The following is a 21,898-nucleotide window of genomic DNA, read 5'->3' as shown; positions in this document are numbered from 1 at the left end:
TACCTTTATGGGGTGAAATGTACTATCTTCTCGGATCATAAAAGCCTCAAATATTTTTTCGAACAGAAAGATCTCAATATGAGGCAACGAAGATGGTTGGAACTCATTAAGGATTACGACTGTGACATCCATTATCATCCCGGGAAAGCTAACGTAGTAGCGGACGCACTTAGCCGAAAGGAATACCCGCCCCCGATTCGGGTAAAGTCCATAAAGATGGTAGTTACTCCTAAGCTACTTGATGAAATTCGGGAAGCTCAAATGAAATCCTTAAATGTTGTTGACCCAAAGAAAGAAAGGACAAAAGGATTCATTCATGAATTGGAAGAGAATGCAAATGGTATGAAAACGAGGTACAACCGAATTTGGATACCCCGATATTGCGAAGTGAAAGAACTACTGTTGAATGAGGCTCACAAGTCTCGATACTCCGTTCATCCGGGGGCTACAAAGATGTATCGAGACTTGAGGATAAATTATTGGTGGCCGGGGATGAAAAGAGACATTGTCAAGTATGTTGCTAAGTGTTTGACGTGTTCCCAAGTAAAGGCTGAACACCAGAAGCCGTATGGAAAGTTACAACCCTTGGAGATCCCGGTGTGGAAGTGGGAACATATAACGATGGATTTGGTGACTAAGCTTCCCAAGACAAGAAAAGGGCACGATGCAATATGGGTGGTCGTTGACCGACTGACCAAAAGTGCACATTTCCTACCTATTCGGGAAAATTATAAATCAGAGAAGATGGCGGAAGTCTACATGAACGAGATCATATCCCGACATGGGGTTCCGGTGTCTATAGTGTCCGATCGGGACACCCGGTTCACCTCTCGTTATTGGAGGAAGTTTAACGATGAATTGGGAACCCAATTACACATCAGCACCGCCTACCATCCACAAACCGATGGTCAGACAGAGCGAACTATCCAAACATTAGTTGATATGTTAAGGGCGTGTGTTATAGAATTCGGAGGAAGCTGGGATGATCAACTACCTTTGGTAGAATTCTCATATAATAATAGCTATCATAACAGCATAAAAATGGCCCCCTACGAAATGCTTTATGGAAGGAAATGTAGGACCCCGGTTTGTTGGGGGGAAGTGGGTCAACGAGAGATCGCGCCAAAAGAAGTAGTGACCAAAACGAATGAAAAGATTGATATGGTTAGGTCAAGATTGAAAGCAGCGCAAGATAGACAAAAGTCTTATGCGGATCGACGAAAGCGACCAATAGAATTTCAAGTGGGAGATCATGTGTTACTAAAGGTCTCTCCATGGAAAGGAATAATCCGTTTTCGTAAACGCGGGAAGCTAGGCCCTCGATACATTGGGCCATTCAAAATACTCGCCCGGGTTGGGGCGGTGGCATATCGGTTAGAACTACCACCTGCGCTGGATGGGATTCATAACACCTTTCACGTGTCTCAGTTGCGAAAGTGCCTTGCGGATGAGACGGCATACGTGCCTATGGATGACATTGAAGTGGATAAGAAGTTAAATTATGTTGAAAAACCCGTAGCAATCAAGGATTTTAAAGTGAAGCACCTCCGAAACAAATCTGTTCGACAAGTGTTGGTTCAATGGCAACATCGGAAGGGATCGGATCTCACCTGGGAAGCGGAGGATGATATGCAAAAGCACTACCCGGAATTATTTGGTACGTAGTCAGGTTTCGGGGACGAAACCTTATATAAGGGGGGTGGACTTGTAACACCCCAGTTTTCGTATGTCTTAATATAATAAATTAATAGTGAGAATTTAACGACAAAGAATGGTAAATATAAATTTTTACCATTATACCCTAAAATATAAATTTATGAATAGGTTAACTAAGAATGTATGAGAATAAAAGTTTAACTATCAAATATAATGCTCAATAGTTGAGGGACCAAAATTGGACAATTAGAAAGACAATTTAATTAAAATTGTCAACACAAAACACACACATCAGATGAGTGTGTGCGTGTATGTGCGACCAGAAGGGGGCAAGAGAAGAACAAACCCTAATCAACACAAATCAATCAAATTGAAAGGGGATTTGGAGTCTAGGTAAATGTATGAGATAAGAATGGTGATCACCTAAGTGTTTCTTGTATCAAGTAAGTCAAATTTTGCAATTTGGTGATGTTTGATTTAAGGGGTTTAGTATAATTCGTGAATGTATTGCTAAATTCAGCATGATTAACAGTTTCTAAGGAGATTTAGACATCACTAGATGCTAAATTTTAGTATGAACATGATTAGGGCAAAAACCCACTTGCATGTCAAATAATGCTTGGAAATTGTGAAGTTTGTATGTTAAATTGATGATTGAACTATGAAATTGTTATGAATGTAGATTTAGAATTGTATGTTCTTGATTGGAATGATAGATCCTAACATGGTAGTATGTTTATGATTCTCAAGAATGAACTATGGAAGTTGTGCTTAAAATGCTTGTACATTATGCTAATCTAGTGATATGCACACCATGTGTTTGACAAAATGCCTAAGTGAGTTAGTTATGGCTTTTGCATGAATACTTGTTAAGATGATGCAACTTTCTCATGATAATGATGTATGTAACTACTAAACGCCATAACATACCATAAGGATTGTGAAATTAATATTGAAAGAAAGCTAAAGTATGGGATTATGACATATAGGCACAAAGAAGGAGGAAGGCGCAAGTCACTCAAAGGCACAATCATCACAAGATCGCGGTAAGTTCATATGAACTTTATGTACTATATTCGTAGATTATGAATGATACTATTTAGAACTATGATTTTAGTATAATTTCCCTTTATGAATCTTGATTAAATAAATGCAAAGAGTTTGTAAGGAGAAATGTCCGAAAGACCAAATTGTGGTAAAATTTAGAGGATCCGTCTACTAGGATGAAATGTGAAATAGAATGATAGTTGGAATGTTTAGGAATTTGATTTGTCATACGGGTCAAATGGGGTAAGTACATGAAGGAATGATATGCGATGATACATCACTAACAAATTAAAAAAAAATGGAATGATGAAGGCTTCCGAATGAAGGCATATGTGCTAGTAGGGTATCATGCAATGTTAATGGGTGAAAGGAATATGGAATTAAAGGATTGTAATTGTTATGTGTTATGAACTAACATGTGTTTGTTGTTATGAATGTTAGGTAAATCTCATGCTTGATTGCGGCGCATTCGGAGCGAACACACAATTGTCAACCTATACACGCTTCCGGTTTATGTTGTTAATGATGAATGGGTCAAAAACTATGTTTTGTCGTATGATGTTAAATTGTGTTTAGTATGTTAGTAAGTAGTTAGAACTTTTAAATCTTTTGGTACATTTGTACAAAATTGTCCATGTTAAATCTTATGGTCACAACTTTGTAGTTTTGAAAGGTGTCGTAGTTTATAACTAAGATGATGTTGTTAAAGGCAGGGAAAAATTAAATTTTCGAACGGGTCATGTCGAATTTTTTTTATAATTTGTATGAAATTATGTTGTACATCGCAAAGGAAAACGTGGGCGTTTCAGTTTCGCCAAATGGGTAATTTGCACAGTAACCTGATTTAACTCTGTCAAGTGTTAACTGGATTGATTAACTGCCTTTATATGTTGAGCATAACTTGTATGACTATGAATACATGCAATATGCTACTCGGTGATTATTGATGCATTGTTCCCTGTGATTGTACTTATATGCGAACTTTGTGAATACAAACTGATTTCCGCACACGTGCGTACTTTAGGACTTGATTGATTAACGTGAGCACATAACTTAGCATACCGAGCAAACCAAGGTGAGTTCACACTCTTACCAAAGCATGGGATTCCCGTGGTAGGGAATGGGATTGGACAATTATCTGTACTTACGTTGTTATTGGGAATTATGGATTACTGACCTCGGTTGGGAAAGGTCACTTATAGATACTGCTAGACTAGTGTTACATGGGAAGCCCCCACTACTCTTTGCACACATGCCTGTAATGGCCGCGATACTGATACTGATCTTCGCACACATACCTGTAATGGCCGCGATACTGATACTGATCTTCGCACACATGCCTGGAATGGCCGCGATACTGATACTAAACATCGCACACATGCCTGGAGGGCCGCGATACAAATAAAACTAGTCTACAATACATGGGAAACCCCCACTAATCTTCGCAAACATGCCTGGAGGGCCGCGATGTAATTATAAACGATATATGGGTTACTAAACAAGCAAACGTTTTATGAAATGAACACTATTACTAAACAACCCACTGTGAACTCGCTCAACTAGTTGTTGACTCTCTGTTACATGCCTTGCAGGTCGTTAGGTACACTTGGAGCTTGCACTGGGAGGCGCGGTCGTTGTGGACAAGGATCGTGAATGCTTTGTTAAACATTTATGACATTATATACTTATACTTATGTTGGGTTTACTTTTATGCTTCCGCTAAACGTTGAGATTATACTTATGTTTTGAACACCTTTCATATTGGTTTGGTTGAGTTACATTTATATATATAATGTTCAATATGATTGGTGGCTTGATCCTAGTCAGTCACGCCTCCAAGCGGTGATACTCCACGAGTGGATTTTGGGGGTGTGACAGTTCTCGTCGGCTAGCCTGCCACATGGTTTCGGACGAACCCCCAACCAACCGTTGTGAGTGCTCTAACATATTATCTACTAGATAAAATAAAATTAACTAGTTGATTTTCCGCCCGCGTGCTGCGGCGGGAACCCAATGACTACAAAAGACGTACCAGCAACGGCAAACAGATACCGAATATCAAAACATAAAAAATGACGTGTTAAGGATAGTCACTCTGTTCTAAAAAAGCGATTTTAAATATCCTAATATATAATAATAGGACCCACACGTCCTACACGTTGAAAATTCGGTTGTTTTCAGTTCAGTTATTACGGTGCTAACACGTTAAAATATGGATGAGCTCGGTACCGATAATGGCACCAAAAGTACCAATTCGGAAAATCATCGAAATTAGGTACCGGCAACGAAAATGCTCGGTACAATACGGTATGATATTTGAAGGTAAAAATCAATAAATACAGATATGGTGCTAGACCGGTGTCGAAACGAAAGTAACGATTCTGAAAACGCCAAAAGGTGAGTACCAAATTGGTACTGAAAATGATTTGGTATAGTAAATTTGGTACTGATACGATACCAGTTTGATTACAGGATTCGCTAAGATTTTCTCATCAATATTCTAAATATCTAAGTTAATTTTACATGCTATAATTCATTTATTACAGAAAAAGACAAAAAAGAGAGCAAAATAAATTGTTGTGTATATAAAAACTCATTCAAACGAAATATCGTTTACTTACTGTGTGTATGAAAAATAATCTAAACGGTGCAATTACTTGCATTGCTGCGTTGCTACAGGATTTGATGAGTTTGGTACCAACTGGTACCGAATGTACTGTTACCAAAATCTCCAAAAGTGGATACCGGTACCAAATATACCTGGTACGGTACAGTTCGGTACCGGTCGGTACTGATATGGCACCGGTATTTGAGGGTGCCGAACCAGTGAATATCGGTGCGGAACCGATACCGAAAATACATTGTTTTGGTAAATTTAGTACCGGTACCCGATACCATTTGATCATCTCATGATATTACTATTCATTCCTTCCAAATTTTAATATATAGGGTAAGTACTGATATGGCACCGGTATTTGAGGGTGCCGAACCAATGAATATCGGTGCCGAACCGATACCGAAAATACATTGTTTTGGTAAATTTAATACCGGTACCCAATACCATTTGATCATCTCATGATATTACTATTCATTCCTTCCAAATTTTAATATATAGGGTAATAGTATTATTTTTTGTATATGTATTAGAAAGAGCACATGCAATACAAAACCAATTTTAACTATACAAATGATCATAAGGGGTAGGGTGGTCATCACTTGTATAAATTCCATCACTCACAACATCTAATGAAGTTCTCATCAATCATTATTCCATCACACGCAACCTTTTTTAGTGAAAATGGTCATCACTTGTGATGGAATTCCATCACTCACAACATTTTTTATTTATTTTTTAATTATAAATTAACAATAAAACACTTAAATTATAAATTATAAATTTCATTTAAATTAAAACGTACTAGTTCAATTAAACATACTAGAAATATTTTAGACTACAATTTAAAAAAAAACATAAAGAAACTCTACTCCTCGTCCGAATTAGGAAATTCCAAACCTAAAGAACCTACTAGTTCGATTAAATCGTATCTCAACCGAAAGTGAGTTTCTTCATCACGCAACTCTTGTTGGATATTTTCGGGAACGTGAACTTGTGTAGGAGGATCCGGCACCCAATCTGGAGATATTGCACGTCCGTCTTGTTTGATTAACATATTGTGCACACTACTAGAAAATACACTCCTCTTGACACGCAAACAATGACACGCGCATATTTTATGACATTCAAAAGCGTATGTCAAGAAAAAAATGTCATGGTTTACAAAATTTAATAAATCTATGACATTCTTTTTTGTGTGTCATGTTTTTAGCGTCATTAAAAAAACAAGATTTATCTTGACACGCAAATAATGACACACGCTCATTTTATGACATTCAAAAATGCCTGTCAAGAAAAAAAATGTCATGGTTTTACAAAATTCAATATATTTATGACACAGTTTTTTTTTTGTGTGATCCTTTTAGCGTAATAAAAAAAAAAAAAACAAGATCTATCTTAACACGCGATTAATGAAACACGCTTATTTTATGACATTTAAATGTATGTCAAGAAAAAAATGTCATAGTTGCACAAAATTTAATAAATTTATGAAACTATTTTTATGTGTCATTTTTTTAGTGTTCTAAAAAAACATTATATAAAAATAAGGGTTAATTTCCTATAGCAATTATTCACTTCAAAAAATGTCATTTAGTGGCACACACTTTTAATAGTATTTAGGTTTTGTGCCATTAGTTAAGTTTTTAATGACATTTTATGTATGTCATAATTGCTTAGCACATACTTTTAGTGAAATTTAGTTTTTATGCCATTAATTTAAGCTTGTAGTGGCACTTTACGTATGCCACTAGAAACTTTTGCATTATATCCTACGTCAAATTACATGTATAAAAAAACTTATGCCACAAAAAACTCTTCCTAAAATTTCCCTCTCGTACTATAACTTATGCCACAAATACTTTATAAAAACTTTAAAACAGACCAAATACCATATTTGTAAAATGCGGTATTTATAAAACTAATATTTACCAAATAAAATATTTTTTTTGTAAAATCACTAAAAAAATGTCATTTAGTGACACACACACTTAATGGCATTTAGTTTTTATGCCACTAATCTAGGTTTTAATGACACTTTGTGTGTGTCACTCTTGCGCAATATGATACATGCATATACTATGCTATGTATTGATTTCTTATTCATCGCACGAACCGGTCGGCTTAGAATGCCCCATCTACCCTTTAAAACACCAAAACTCCTCTCAACATCTTTTCTTGCCGATTATTGCAACTTTTTGAACGCTTTTTTCTATTAAACTAACGTTCCAAAAAACGGTCAAAACACATGTGCAACGGTCGGATTTTAAAAGTTTAACGCGTCAAAAATATAACGCGATTTAATGTTGACGTGTGATGGAGAGGGGGTGGCGGTGGTGTTTGGGCTTCTTCCACGCGTGAAGTTCCTTCATGACGCAGCCACCCCGGGTGGCCTAAGGAACATGAGAATTTTTAATTGTTCACTTATATTCATGTATCATACAAGGAGCAATTGCATGTATTATCTTCAAACTTGCTTAAAGAGAATTATATATTATGCCTTGAAAATTTATGTTTAAGTTTAGCCGTTTGGGAAGGGTATATGCAAATTCCATCGTAAAAAAAATGTCTTTAGACGTTCAAGTGTGACCTATTTTTTTTCTAAAGATAAAGTATATGTGGAGAAAAAGAAAGTATGTAAGCAAAAAGTAGTTACGCCAAAAACAAATACACGAACAAAATGTGATACTCGTTGATAAAAATATGTGATAACACATAACACATAATTTAGTGAAAAACTGGTGATAAAAAACTTTATTGATTATCCAACCCCAAAAACCCTATATCTTGCAAGTGTAAGAGCATTCACATCCAGCTCTCTAAAAGTATACATACATTCCACTAAAAAACAACTCCTATATCAATATATTTCCACTAAAAACAAATACTTTTTCTCTCTCCTTTTCAATTAAATAATATTTTTATACCTTTATCATTACATTTTTCTCTCCCCTTCACTCACAACCATTTTCAATATATATTAAAAAATTATAGTGGGTGAACAGTGTCCCTCCAAATATACAGATGAACAGTAACATTTTCTCTGTCCTCCACTCACAACCACTTTTTATACTCTTTATATTTTAAAAACCCCACACACACATTTTGATTCCCAGGATGTGAATGCTCTAAGATCTATGAATATAACAACAATACAATACAGATCAACTGATAGAAAATCAGTTGATCAACAATAAAATCTCAAGAATAGTATGAGATCACAATAGATCAGAGATGATCGTAACAAACCCTAACAAGATATGGGAGTGACAAAGGAGAACAACCCATAGATTGACAACTTAACAACTCAACAATGAACCCCTAACTTCACTTATATACCAGCATCTTTCATATTTGCGTCTAGCCCCTCTAACTCTTCTCCCAAACGATCGCAAACCATTCACTTTCTTCATTTGTTCACAAATAGTCCCTCAACATACATAACCTGCACATCCTTGAAGCAATGTTATAAAACACTTAACGTGTTATAACTCATACAACATATGAATTAACTTAATATTTTCAACATACCCCCTTTATTCATATGTTATACAAATCTTTTAAACCAAGTTTTTCACATAAGAACTCGTGGTTGTACAGAACTGAGTCCTTTTGTAAAACATCAGCCAACTATTCTTCAGCGTCAATTTTCTCAGGCAAATTCAATCCATCATTATTTTTTTCTCTTAAAAATGTAAATCAATCACAAAATGCTTTTTTCTTTCATGGAACATAGGATTTAATGAGATTGATATGGTTGATTTACTATCAGAGTAAAGTTTCAAAGGCAATTTACACAGCACACCAAGTTCACTTAAAACATTTCTTATCCACATTAACTCACAAACAGTGGAGCACATTGGTCTCTACTCAACTTCTACTGTAGATCTAGAGACAACAATTTGTTTCTTACTTTTCCAGGAGAACAAAGATTCTCCTAGAAAAATACATAAAACAATTACAAATTTCCTATTGTTTATAAACTTAGCCCAATCAGAATCAGCATAACTAACCAAGTCAAATGTTTTACCTTTTTCTAAAAAGCAACCCTTTTCCAGGAGAATGCTTTAGATATCTAAGCACTCTCAATGCTATTTTCAAATGCGATTCCAAAGGACTATGCATAAACTGACTAAGATATTGTTTTCTTTATCATGTAAAACTTCTATACCCAGAAAATACTTTAAGATTCCCAAATCCTTTATTTTAAAACTTCCACTCAACACCCTTTTTATCTTGTTTATTTCAACTTCAACATTCCGGTAATGACAATGTCATCCACATATACTAACAAAACAATAAACACAGAAGACAATTTTAACACAAATAAAGAATGATCACAAACACTTTGTTTAAATCCTATTTCAAACAACACTTCAACTAGTCTCTCATTCCACTTTCTAGGTACTTGCTTTAAACCATACAAAGACTTCACTAACTTGCACACTTTTGTTTCATCTTTAGAGTCATACCCCTGAAGTAATTACATATACACATCCTCGTATACTGACCCATATTGAAGATCATTATCAATGTCAAGTTGAAATAATTTCCAACTATTTTTTACTACAAGACTCACAACAATTCTAACAGTGACCATCTTGACAACCAGTGAAAAAGTTTCACCAAAATCTATATCTTCTCCTTGGTTATACCCTTTAGCAACTAACCTAGCCTTAAATCTTTCAACATCACCATTAGACCTATACCTCACTTTATACACCTATGGCTTTTCTACCAGCATGCAAATCGGTTAATGTCCACATATTATTATTAAACAAAGCTTCCATTTCATAATTCATCGACTCAACCCATCTAGGGTCTTTAGCAGCCTCAAAACAGGAAGTTGGTTCAACAATTTTATTTAAACTACTAACAAAGCAGAAATTATCAACTAACAGACATGAGTAATTAACTACTCTATCAATACCATATTTTACTTTACCATCTAACACAAACCCATCCAGTTTCTTAGGCAAAGGCACACTTCTATGTGACCTTCTAACATTAGTCAAATTTCCCTTAGATGGGTTGGTTTCAACATTTGACATCCATGTGTCCTTAACCATACCATGATTCACACTACTACTCAACCCCCTAGGTTCTAAATACTAACCACTTTGATCTATCTGACTACTTGTGGTAGATGTAGAGGAATCAACTGGTTGCTGATCATCACTAAGGATATCATGAGAACCAAAATCCCTCTTTTCATCATTGGGATTTTGAGAAACTTCAGATGAAAATGTTTCATAACACAAACCCATCCAGTTTCTTAGGCAAAGGCACACTTCTATGTGACCTTCTAACATTAGTCAAATTTCCCTTAGATGGGTTGGTTTCAACATTTGACATCCATGTGTCCTCAACCATACCATGATTCACACTACTACTACTCAACCCCCTAGGTTCTAAATATTAACCACTTTGATCTATCTGACTACTTGTGGCAGATGTAGAGGAATCAACTGGTTGCTGATCATCACTAAGGATATCATGAGAACCAGAATCCCTCTTTTCATCATTGGGATTTTGAGAAAGTTCAGATGAAAATGTTTCATAACAGTAAAAAAAGTTAACATGATTTAGACTTTTATCAATTAAAGAATCTGAATTGTCCTAGCTTTTGGACTAAAAGGATAAACACTGTCATAAAACTTTACATCCTTAGAGAAAAAACCTTTTTTTCATCTAAACTCCATAATTTATATCCTTTTTTAATATTTGAATAACCAATTACAACTCACTTATCAGCATGATAAGCAAACTTATCTAATTCATTTAGTACTATACTAAAACATAAACACCTAAAGTTTCTTAGATGTAAAAGAGAAGGTTTAAAACCAAACATAACCTCATAAGGACTTTTACCTATTAACATAGAAGATGGAAGCCTGTTAATTACATAAACATCAATTAGAACACAATCTAGCCAAAATCTTAACGGTAGACCACCCTGAAACATCAAAGTCATGACTATATTTAAAAGATGCTTATGTTTCCTTTCCACTATATAAGAACAAGAAATTTGATGTAAAATACCTTAGTCTTGCAGAAATTACTCATTTGATTGTTTACAAACTCGGTTCCATTATCACTTCTGAATGTTTTAGTTTTCCTTTTAAACTGTGTTAAAACCAACTCATAAAAACTACTTAGGTTTTCAAACACCTCCATTTTACTTTTAAGAAGATAACACCAAATTGATCTAGAATAATCATCTACAACTGTTAAAAAATATTTAAAATCTTCATAACTAGTGATTTTATACGAACCCCACAAGTCTAAATGTATTAATTCACCTATAAATTTAGTCTTATGTTCACTAAGTGGAAATGGGACTCTAACTTGTTTTGCTTTATGACAAATTTCACACGGGTCATGTTCAACAGATTTTATACCAAGATTGTCTTTTAAAATAGCCTAGACCTGATCAGAATGGTAAACCAACCTACTATGCCACATATTATATTTTATACCACTATTGAAACATGAATTCATAGTACTACCATTTTTTCCTACAAAATATAGGCCATTATCCTAACTACCAGTCACCAGGATTTTTTTTTTTTATTTCAAATCCTGTAAAACACAACTATTCTCATTAAACACAACAATAATGCTATTAGCTTTGCCTAATCTATGAATATATAACAAATTTACACTATAGTTAGGCACAAAGAAGACATCCTTTAATATATATTATTTAACAGTTTTAGTTCTCCGATTTTCACAGCTTTAACACTAGTTCCATTCTGGTGACTAACTTTTAAATCAAACCTAGACATATCTATACAATTAAACATGTCTTTGCCAGTTTTAACCATATGTTGAGTAGCATCTGAATCTACTATCCAGTAATAACCACTTTCAAAGTTATTAATACCAGAACAACTAACAAAATTATTAACAAAATTACACTCACTTGAATATTAACCTCCTATGTTAGTTCTAGACTGCTCAGTTTCAGACTTTCCATCAACAAGACTTAACAACTTAGAAATTGTTCAGAAGTAAAGGGTAAAGAAGTACCAACAGAACTAGAAGATCTAACTACCAAATTAGACTTGTTATTGCTAGATATATTTTTCTCATAAACTGTCCTCTTGGTCTTCTTTTTACACCAGGAGGATATCCAATTATCTCAAAGCATCTATCAACTGTATGTCCTATCATACTGTAATAGTGCATTTTAAATTTGGATTATGACCTCTATCAAATTTGCTTCTAGTATCAAAAGGTTTGTTAGATTTAGACATAAAAGACACATTTTCCCCTTTTGAACCAGCATTAGCATTTCTATGTGACTCTTATCTTGAAATTATAGCAAATGCAACTTTTACAGAAAGGAATGGTTCTCTCGTCAACAAATTTGTTCTTACAGGCTGATATACATTATCAAGACCCATAAGAAACTGCATTAGTTTTTTAAAGTGTAAAATCATTGTAATCTTTAGCCGCCTGACAAGAATATAAAGGCAAATGAAGCATGGCATCAAATTGCTTCCACATTGTTGTCAGTTTATTATAATACTCAGCAACAGAACTACCACTTTGAGAAATACAGTTATCTTTTTATAAAGATCATAAACAACAGAACCATCCACCTTATCATAAATTTCTTTCAAATCAACCCACACTTCTGAAGCAAGTTTAGAAAACACTTATCCTAGAAACAACTCTTCTGATACAGAATTTAACAACCAAGTTAAGACCACAAAATTACATCTATACTATTGATTAGCTAACACTTCATCATCTTTAGATTTTTCACACTTTTCATTTATAAAACTAAATTTATTTTTAGCCTTTAAAGCTAATTTCATTGCACTAGACCAACCAGGGTAATTCTCAGTTCATTTCAACTTTATACCACTTGAATCACTGGGATGTAAATACAAAGGAACCCCAATATCTAGCTTACTAATGAGTGTAGTAGAAGAACTAGCAGTATCAGACATTGTAAATCAACAATTATAACAAGCAAATAACAAACAAATCACAGAAGAATTCTCAAAAAAAAAAAAAAACACTAGGCAGAACTATGTCAAGGGCCAGATTCCAGGTTCATCACTCAATAGGTGCCTAGACGAGTCTTAACATAGTTGCCAATCCTAACAAAGAAGCAACAAGAATGCAACAAACAAATATACACAAGTAGCACACACAATAATGCAACAAATAACCACCAAGACTTGATCAACCACCGGTCCAACTACCCTAGCAACAGTAAATGCCTAGACACAACTATGAAGTGTAACAGAAAATAAAAAGAGACAGGGAAAGGAACAATCTCACAGAAGCATATAACTCCAAGCAAATATGAAATGTAACCTTCTAGGGTTACAAGTCACAGATCAAAGATAGCAACCAAATCTGGTCAGTTTGCTTTATAACCTTCAAGGGTTATAAAGACCAACACTGATCTTGATAGTAGCTCTAAGATCCACAGATACGTTTTTAACAAGCCACAAACCCTAAATTAGCGTTTCAATTCCAAGATCTCGCACAAACTCCAAGAGTGCTCCGATCAACTCTTTGGAAACCCTAAAAACCCCAGAATCAACAATAACACGACGTGGAAGACATTGATCAAGAGCCATAAAGCTTTGATACCATGAGAAAAATATGTGATAATAACACATAATACAGTGACAAAATGGTGACAGAAAACTTTATTGATTATCCAACCCAAAAATACCCCCAAAACCCTAAATCTTACAAATGTAAGATCTATGAATATAACAACAATACAATACAGACCAACTGATAGAAAATCAGTTGATCAACAATAAAATCTCAAGAATAGTATGAGACCACACAGATCAAAGATGATCTTAACAAACCCTAATAAGATATGGGAGTGACAAAGGAGAACAACCCTAAGACTAACAACTTAACAACTCAACAGTGAACTCTAACTTCACTTATATATTAGCATCTTTCATATTTACATCCAGCCCCTCTAACTCTTCCCCCAAATGATTGCAGTCCATTCACTTTCTTCATTTGTTCATAAATAGTCCCACAACATACATAACCTGCACATCCTTGAACCAATGTTATATAACAATGCCAATACAACATATTAACATGTTATAACTCATATAGCATATGAATTAACTTAATATTTTCAACACTTAGTATACATACAAATAAAAACACCTTGTGTGGTGTAGTGGTGCGTGTGGTCTTGTTTTAACCTGGTAGACCCGGGTTCGATCCCTGGGTTCTCCAGGTTTTGTATTTTTTGCCTTTCAAAAAAAAGTATACATACAAATAAAATATTAAACACGAACAAAATTTGATACTCGTATACAAACAAAATATTAGTTAAAAAGTGTGCTGGTTTACACATCACAAGAAAATTTTAATGTTCACGAACATAAATTAATACTCAAAATGAAATTATACAAGGATATGTGACATGAACACTGTTACTTTCATTAGAAATAACTAGTAGGGTGCCCGCGCGATGCGGCGGGAGCAACACTTTGCATTGCGGTACTCAAAATGTTTTAACATCTGGTTGGAGGTTCGTTAACAGATATTGAGTTTTAGGTTTTGTATGAAGGTTCTATTATTTAAAAGTTATATTTGTTACCTTGAACTCAAAACAAAGCAAAATTGGTGGTAAGGAGTGGTGATGGTGCGCAACACTTGTGACGTTTATAAGCTATCGTGTAATGCGAGGATGACGAACGAAATGGACCAGGATGGCAAGCTACCAAACTTCGATTGTTGATTACAACTGTTACCATTTGAATGTTGATTTTGGTGGTTGCGGTGGTCGTAGACGTCGGAAAAAAAACAAAGAAAGAGAGAAAGATGGAGAGGCAGCAAATAATATAGCAAATAATATGATGAGTTTCAAAAGTTTAGGCAATAATTTCTTAAAACAACTCAAAATGGTTTCAATTGATTATGCCAATGATGGCTTCTTGAATGCTTGTGATGGTTCCCTCATTCAAGACCCCGGTTAGTTATGAATCGATGTGGCAGATAACTCCACTTTGAATTTTATTTACTGTTTATTTATAACTTCAAGTTCCTAATTCCATCTCTTTATTTTGTAAATCATTTATATTTTTCTCAGTTACCTTTCAACATCAAATGGTTTAGTAAACTTTGAGGTAAGGATTTTAGAGATTTTACTGGCTTTTCATGATTGCCGAGTTAAGCCTATTTTATCACTTCAAGAACTATCTGTAACTAATTGTATATTCATCTAGAACTATCAGTTTTAAAGACAATATATTTTACCCTAACAAAAATAAATTAATAAGCATAAACATTTTTCTTCATCCAAAAACTCAAAAGCGTTAAGCTAATTAAAAATAGAAACCGATGTCAAGATTTCTTGAAAAGAAAAAAAAAATGTACCTTTTTCAATCACAACCCTCAGATATTAACTTTAGACCTTCAGATTTTACAGCAGTTGGTTTTTTAATAAGTTTAGAATCAGAGAGACACTGCCCATATTCTATAACCAAACTTTTAATATTCTTCATCAACAAACTACAGTACTATACATCATAAGTTAGATCTGTGAATTTGTTATTTAAGGTTTTAGTAAGTTATTATTGTATTTAGTTTATACATGAAAGATCAATAAAGTTATAAAATGATATTAAGTAGAATTAGAACTATACACCATATCTATAAATAATACTAAAAAAATTAAACATTGTTCCATCTACGGGCCAGCCAAGAAAGATAATGGAATGTCTTTAAAACAATATAACTTCTGAAATAGACCCAAAAGAATTTCAAAATAACTGAAGTTAAATATATTAATGTCCTATATTACTGAAATACATCATCTGCGTGCCTTCTTCTAAACCGCCATCGGTAGTTACTGTTCCTTCTTCCCACTCTTTTATTTCACCGTCAAAGCATGTGAAAGAGAAAGCAAGCCAACCAATGTTTGCAAGCTTATTCCACTTATGGAGGCCTAAATATATCCTACGTATAATATAAATTATACTACTATGAAACACAAGCTCATATAATAGACTATACCATGTAAAAAAATCCATTTCAAAGTATCAAAAGATAACAATTTTACCTAACTATGACTATATGCACCAGGAGCACTTCAAGAATTTGACCAAGGATCTGCCATGCTCGTTCAACGGAATAAACACTGCAAGTTTAATGATGCACATTAAGGTATTTGATTTCATACAAAAGTTATAAAAGATTCTAAATTGACAACTGTTTAAATATATATACCTAAACAAACCCTATGTAAATTGAGTTACCTAAGTTCCACTGCGAACATATCCCTATGTAAAAAAACAAATTTAAATGTTTTGATGAATAAAAGTGTACCCTATTATCTACTTGTTTAAAGGCAAAATGTAATGTTCTAATTTGAGATTGATTATTTCAAACTCACCATCCTCAGAAAATCCAAAATTACAAGTTTAAAAAACATGACTCAATACTATTAAACAAAGTAACAAACATTAGAAGTACTAAAGAAAAATGACTCAATCCTAAAATCATGTCACAAAAGTAAAAAAAAAATAAGATCAAGTTATGAATTAACAAACCTTGGGGTTAAGGGAGTCAACAATAAGAGAGGAGTCGACTCATGATAGGAGGAAGACTAATCTCTTAAAAAATCCACCACCGAAGTTGCATCTGACCATGATCAAATAAGGCTGACATCAACAAACTATACAAATCTCTGAAACACAATCAACATTTAATCAATTTAATCAGAAACATAAAGAATCAATAGCCCACCTAGAGTATTTTACCAGATCTAGCTAAAAAAATGCTTAAAATAACCAATCAGCAAAAATAACTCAATAGAGAATTAAGGTTCGTGAATTTAGGTACCTGATACAAAACCTACAATAATAAAGATGGAGTTATTAGTAGCCGGTGGTGCCTCTGGCGGACGGAGGAGCAGAAGTAGGAAAACGAAACAATGGGAGAAGATGGAAGATGACTGAAGAGTATCTTGAGAGAGAGAGATGGCGACGAAGTATCTTCCTATGTGCTTTATAAAACAATACAAATAACAACTATATGTTTTTAAATTTTAAAAATTGTTTCCCACTTAGTTTTTTCCATCCTTTTTTATAGAAGGTTTGTTATACTATCTATCCTTAAAATTAGGAAGTTTTGTTAAAATTTGACTAAAGTATAAAGAAATTGTTTAATCAATTATTTGACAATAGTTTTAGTTTTTAAAATTTTAGAATGAAAATGTTATAGAACCTATTATTTAACTTATTAAATGATTATATAGTATAGATTAGTTGTTATATTCTTCTTTAATCACTTGTACATTAAAGTATTATCTACCAGCACCTTTTAATTCTTGCGTCGATATTGAACAAGACAACTATCGAAACGTCGACAAAAATGTGTAGGTCGTCATGCTATCTTTGGATTTTTTTAAACAATATAGTTTATAAGATATGTCAAGAATAAGTAAAAAAATTATAAGTTTGTTGTAGAGGGGTGAATTGTAACTAATTATCTATAATTTTGTTAAAACTTTAGGGATGTAAGTGTAATAAGTTTAGGGGCTAAAAAATACATAGTGTTTAAAAGATCAAAATACCCTCGTTTTAGGGGTCTTTCTATAAATAGGGGAGGAGTTCTTCTTATTTTTTGAATATTTTAAAATGTTCTTGTCTCATGCATTATAATATAGTATAGATTAGTTTTCTATTTTTTCAAAACTAATATCCATACAAATTCAGATTTACATATATTCTAAAAGATATAATATGATAAAAGATATAATATGATAAGGGAGAGAAAAAGTGTAAAATTCCAAAGAGTCCAACACCCCTTTTACTATTATCCAAAGTGCTTTTCATTTTTGAGCATATATAAAGCCTCAATAACATGCCTTCACATTTCAAATCATAAATCACCACACACTTAAATCTTCAACAATTTTGTGTTTTAGCCCTAACAAAATGGACCTAAAACACACAACCACCACCACAACCACCAACACCACCGCCGATAGCCCGGACACCGACGGCGAAACCCCTCTTCATTCCCAACTAATCAAACCCTTTTCTTCCTTTCCCAACGGAAAAAACCACCACCACCACCGCCACCAACAACCACCACCACAGTCTCCAATAGTTTCCTACAAAGAATGCCTTAAGAACCATGCTGCCACCATCGGCAGCCACGCCTTGGACGGTTGTGGTGAGTTCATGCCGTCGTTAACCACCGCCCCACATGAACCCACCTCTCTAAAATGCGCTGCCTGTGGCTGCCACCGTAACTTCCACCGTCGTGAACATATTAACGACATGTACACATATGCACCACATGTGTTGCTGTCTTTTAACTCACCTGATCAAACCCAGATGGTGGTGACTCCGGGGACACCGGCGGAGATCAAGATTGAAAACCCTAATGGGAGAAAGAGATTCCGGACAAAGTTCAGTCAAGATCAGAAAGATAAAATGTATCTTTTTGCAGAGAAAGTTGGGTGGAAGATGCAAAGATGTGATGATAAAGTGGTGGCAGATTTCTGCAATGAAGTTGGGATTAAAAGAGGGATTTTTAAAGTTTGGATGCATAATAATAAGAACACTTTTGGGAAGAAAGATAAAGAGACAAGTTCTCCGGCCACCGCCACCGTTGCCACCACAGTCACCACCGCGGGTGGTACCGATAAAAGCATTGAAATTTATAACAATCGTAGAATAGATAATGTTAGTGGAGGTGATGACATGAGTGATAGTGATCAAGAAAAAGGTGGTGGTAGTGGTGGTGGTGATGTTCATTTGCAAGCTTCTAATAATGGGTCTTCTTGTTCATGTTAGTTTTGATATTGTTGGTGTTGGTGTTATGAGAGTAATGTGTATTCAAAGGGAGACAGTTGTTAACTTGTAATCTTCCTTTTTTGTCTTCATAACCCTAATTAAGAACTTTAGAGTAAGGTTAATAAAAACTAAAGTTTTTTATATCCAATTAGGAAGAAATTGTTGTTACCCATTAATTAATTGTTTCCTTACTAATGCATTTTGTTTTTGGATGAATGTATTTGCACTGGCTCAAAATGTTGTTTGGTTCTTTTTGTTGCTAATTTATTAGCTTCACATTTTGCATAATTGGATTAACTTTGCATTGGCCTAAAAGGGTTTTAATATTTAATCTTCATCCATGCAAACATAAATCTTGATGCCTATTGTAATTATAATATGCAATCATGCAAACATTATGTGGATTTAAAATAATAAATGTGACGATATTGTTATGATAATTTTTGTGGTTAAATTACAAGAAAACAACGATGCTGGGTCATGTTGTTAACAAATAAAATTTGGTCAAATGGACATCGACCCCTCTAGTTTCGCCTATAGATATGGAATAAGCATTGTTAATAAGTTTTGTAAGATGAAGTTTTAAAGCTATGTTCAAGAAACCAAAATGAAGTGAATTAACCAATTTCTATCTTGATTCCTTGATGGAGACTTTGGTCCTTTTTTTTGCAGTGAAGTTATTTGCATGTCAGGGCAGCACACAGCACACACTTGCCTTGCTACCAAATTAAATGTGGTGGTTGGCATTTACACCTTTGAATTTTGATTGAAGCAAACCCCACAACCCTAATCGATTTTTGTAGTCTTATTCTTAATCATTACATCTTGTTACCCATTTTCAACAAACAAATCTAACATCATTGTCTTCAAAATACTTAAAACATAGAATAGATCAACTGGTCTCACTAGCCATTTAGGACATTTTGGCCATGGGTTTTGTTGGTTCAAACTCCTTGTTGGTGCTTGGTGACTTGGTTGTTGAGAATATATGGTCTTTTCACACTTGTTTCAACGTCAAAATTTTAGGGGTAGTTTAGGTAGTTCGCATTCACAACTTTTGAATTTGGTTTGAAGCAACCCCTCAACCCTACAATTTTATTTTAATCCTTCTTTCCATCATTGTTTTTCATTAACTTGAAACTTAAGTGGTTCATTCTTATATAATTGGGAACACCCAAGGGAAATACCCATTTGACCTTGTTAATGTATGTGGTTGAGGGGTTCCAAAGTCATATTCTTGGGGATAGTTTGGGTAATTGGACCTTAATAACTGTATAATTGAAGTAGACATCTCAACACTAATATATCTTAATTCTCCTCCAAATCATTGTTTCGGCAGGTTTAATTAAAACTCCTTATTTGGATTGCTGGTCAAGATTTCATAAGACTCGTCTTAATAACATCTTAGTCAAGTACCAATTTGCCTTTGGTTAATGACGAGCGTTTAAACCTTTTTAGTTCTTATCTAAATCCTAATAAGTTTTAAAGAGTTAAAAAAGTCTATATGTGCAAACATATAAAAGATTGACATTCATACTTAAAATCATAAAACTTTGCCAACTAAGTGGCTGTCTGGCAACTTCTGAATGGTTAAGTGTTGAACCAGTAAGAGGTCCCCATTAAGTGATGAAGCAGTAAGAGGTCGGAACCATTAAGAGCCAGTATAATGCTTAACCCTTCAGAGGCAAATGTCTGACTAATTCAGGTTAGAGTTCTTAACCATTCAGACTCTGTATAATACTTAACCATTCAGAGACAAATGTCTGAACCATTCAGACATCTGCTCACGAAACAAACAGGGTGAACCATTAAGTGGTGAACCATTAAGTGCTGAACCAGTAAGAGGTCTGAACCATTAAGAGTCTTATTAAGAGATAAACAAACAGCTCCTTATTGAATTACCAAATTGCCCTTTCAGTGGCATATGTCACACATTCATTTAAGTGTTTTTGGTCTATACTTACAATTTTGAACTTAGTTTGTGAACTAAGGTTGAAATGTTTTTGCCTTTTTGGTCCTCTTCAGTCTTCAAACTCGCTACTATTGAAGATCAAAGTTTGAAGGGTATAAATGGTATTTCAAGGGGAAGGCATGCGATAGGAGTGAATATTTGAAAATATATTTATCTGTACTTTTAAGAGTAAGTAGAGTGAGTGAATGAGTACTTGTGATCTTCTCTTGTATGGCTAATTATAATATTAGCCTCGAAAATTGTAATCTTTGACACCTTTTTTTCATTTGATTGGATGTAGATGGAGGCATTTTTTGTTTCTTTCACTAATATATTTCATTGAACAGTATGTGCCTAAATTTCAGTATCAACTATTTTAACATGTGAATTATTAGATGTCACGACTATCCTTTAATTAATTATTTAATGAGTTAATTGCCAAAATCGCCCCTGAAGTTTGAGCACATTTGCTATTTTCGTTCAAAATGATACTTTTGTACCATTTTGCCCCCCACGTTTGTAACTTTTTGCCATTTTCATCCAAATCACTAACTTAGTTTATTTTTTCTGTTAAGTTGAAGAATATTTGGATGAAAATGGTAACTATAAACCACAGGGACGAAAATGGCAAATGTGCTCAAACTCTTTTTAATTTCTTTTATTTAGTTAATTTTGTCACATATATAATAAAAAAAGAATATACATGTAATTGTTATATGAAAAAAAAAATAATAGTTTTGTCACATATTTTTTATAAATTTTCATCCAACCACTAATTAAGTTAATTTTTTTCTATTAAGGCGAAGGATGTTTTAA

The 21,898-nt window shown here is 34.0% G+C and overlaps 1 protein-coding gene and 1 long non-coding RNA gene across 2 annotated transcripts; both read left to right on the top strand.

Annotated features, from left to right (window-relative positions):
• Positions 1-2,011: 2,011 nt before the first annotated feature.
• LOC110896470 lies at positions 2,012-3,199 on the top strand. Its single transcript, XR_002567930.2, has 3 exons — positions 2,012-2,099; positions 2,646-2,702; positions 3,145-3,199. It is a non-coding gene; the product is annotated as an uncharacterized LOC110896470 (long non-coding RNA).
• A 14,949-nt stretch (positions 3,200-18,148) lies between these two features.
• On the top strand, positions 18,149-19,279 carry LOC110894316 (zinc-finger homeodomain protein 10). The gene has a single exon (XM_022141522.2). The coding sequence runs from the start codon at positions 18,265-18,267 to the stop codon at positions 19,129-19,131; it is 867 nt and encodes a 288-aa protein (XP_021997214.1). The 5' UTR covers positions 18,149-18,264; the 3' UTR covers positions 19,132-19,279.
• The last annotated feature ends 2,619 nt before the right edge of the window (positions 19,280-21,898 follow it).

Source organism: Helianthus annuus, chromosome 12 (genome assembly GCF_002127325.2).
Source record: "Helianthus annuus cultivar XRQ/B chromosome 12, HanXRQr2.0-SUNRISE, whole genome shotgun sequence".
NCBI lineage: Eukaryota > Viridiplantae > Streptophyta > Magnoliopsida > Asterales > Asteraceae > Helianthus > Helianthus annuus.
This window is presented reverse-complemented; position numbering and strand designations above follow the sequence as displayed.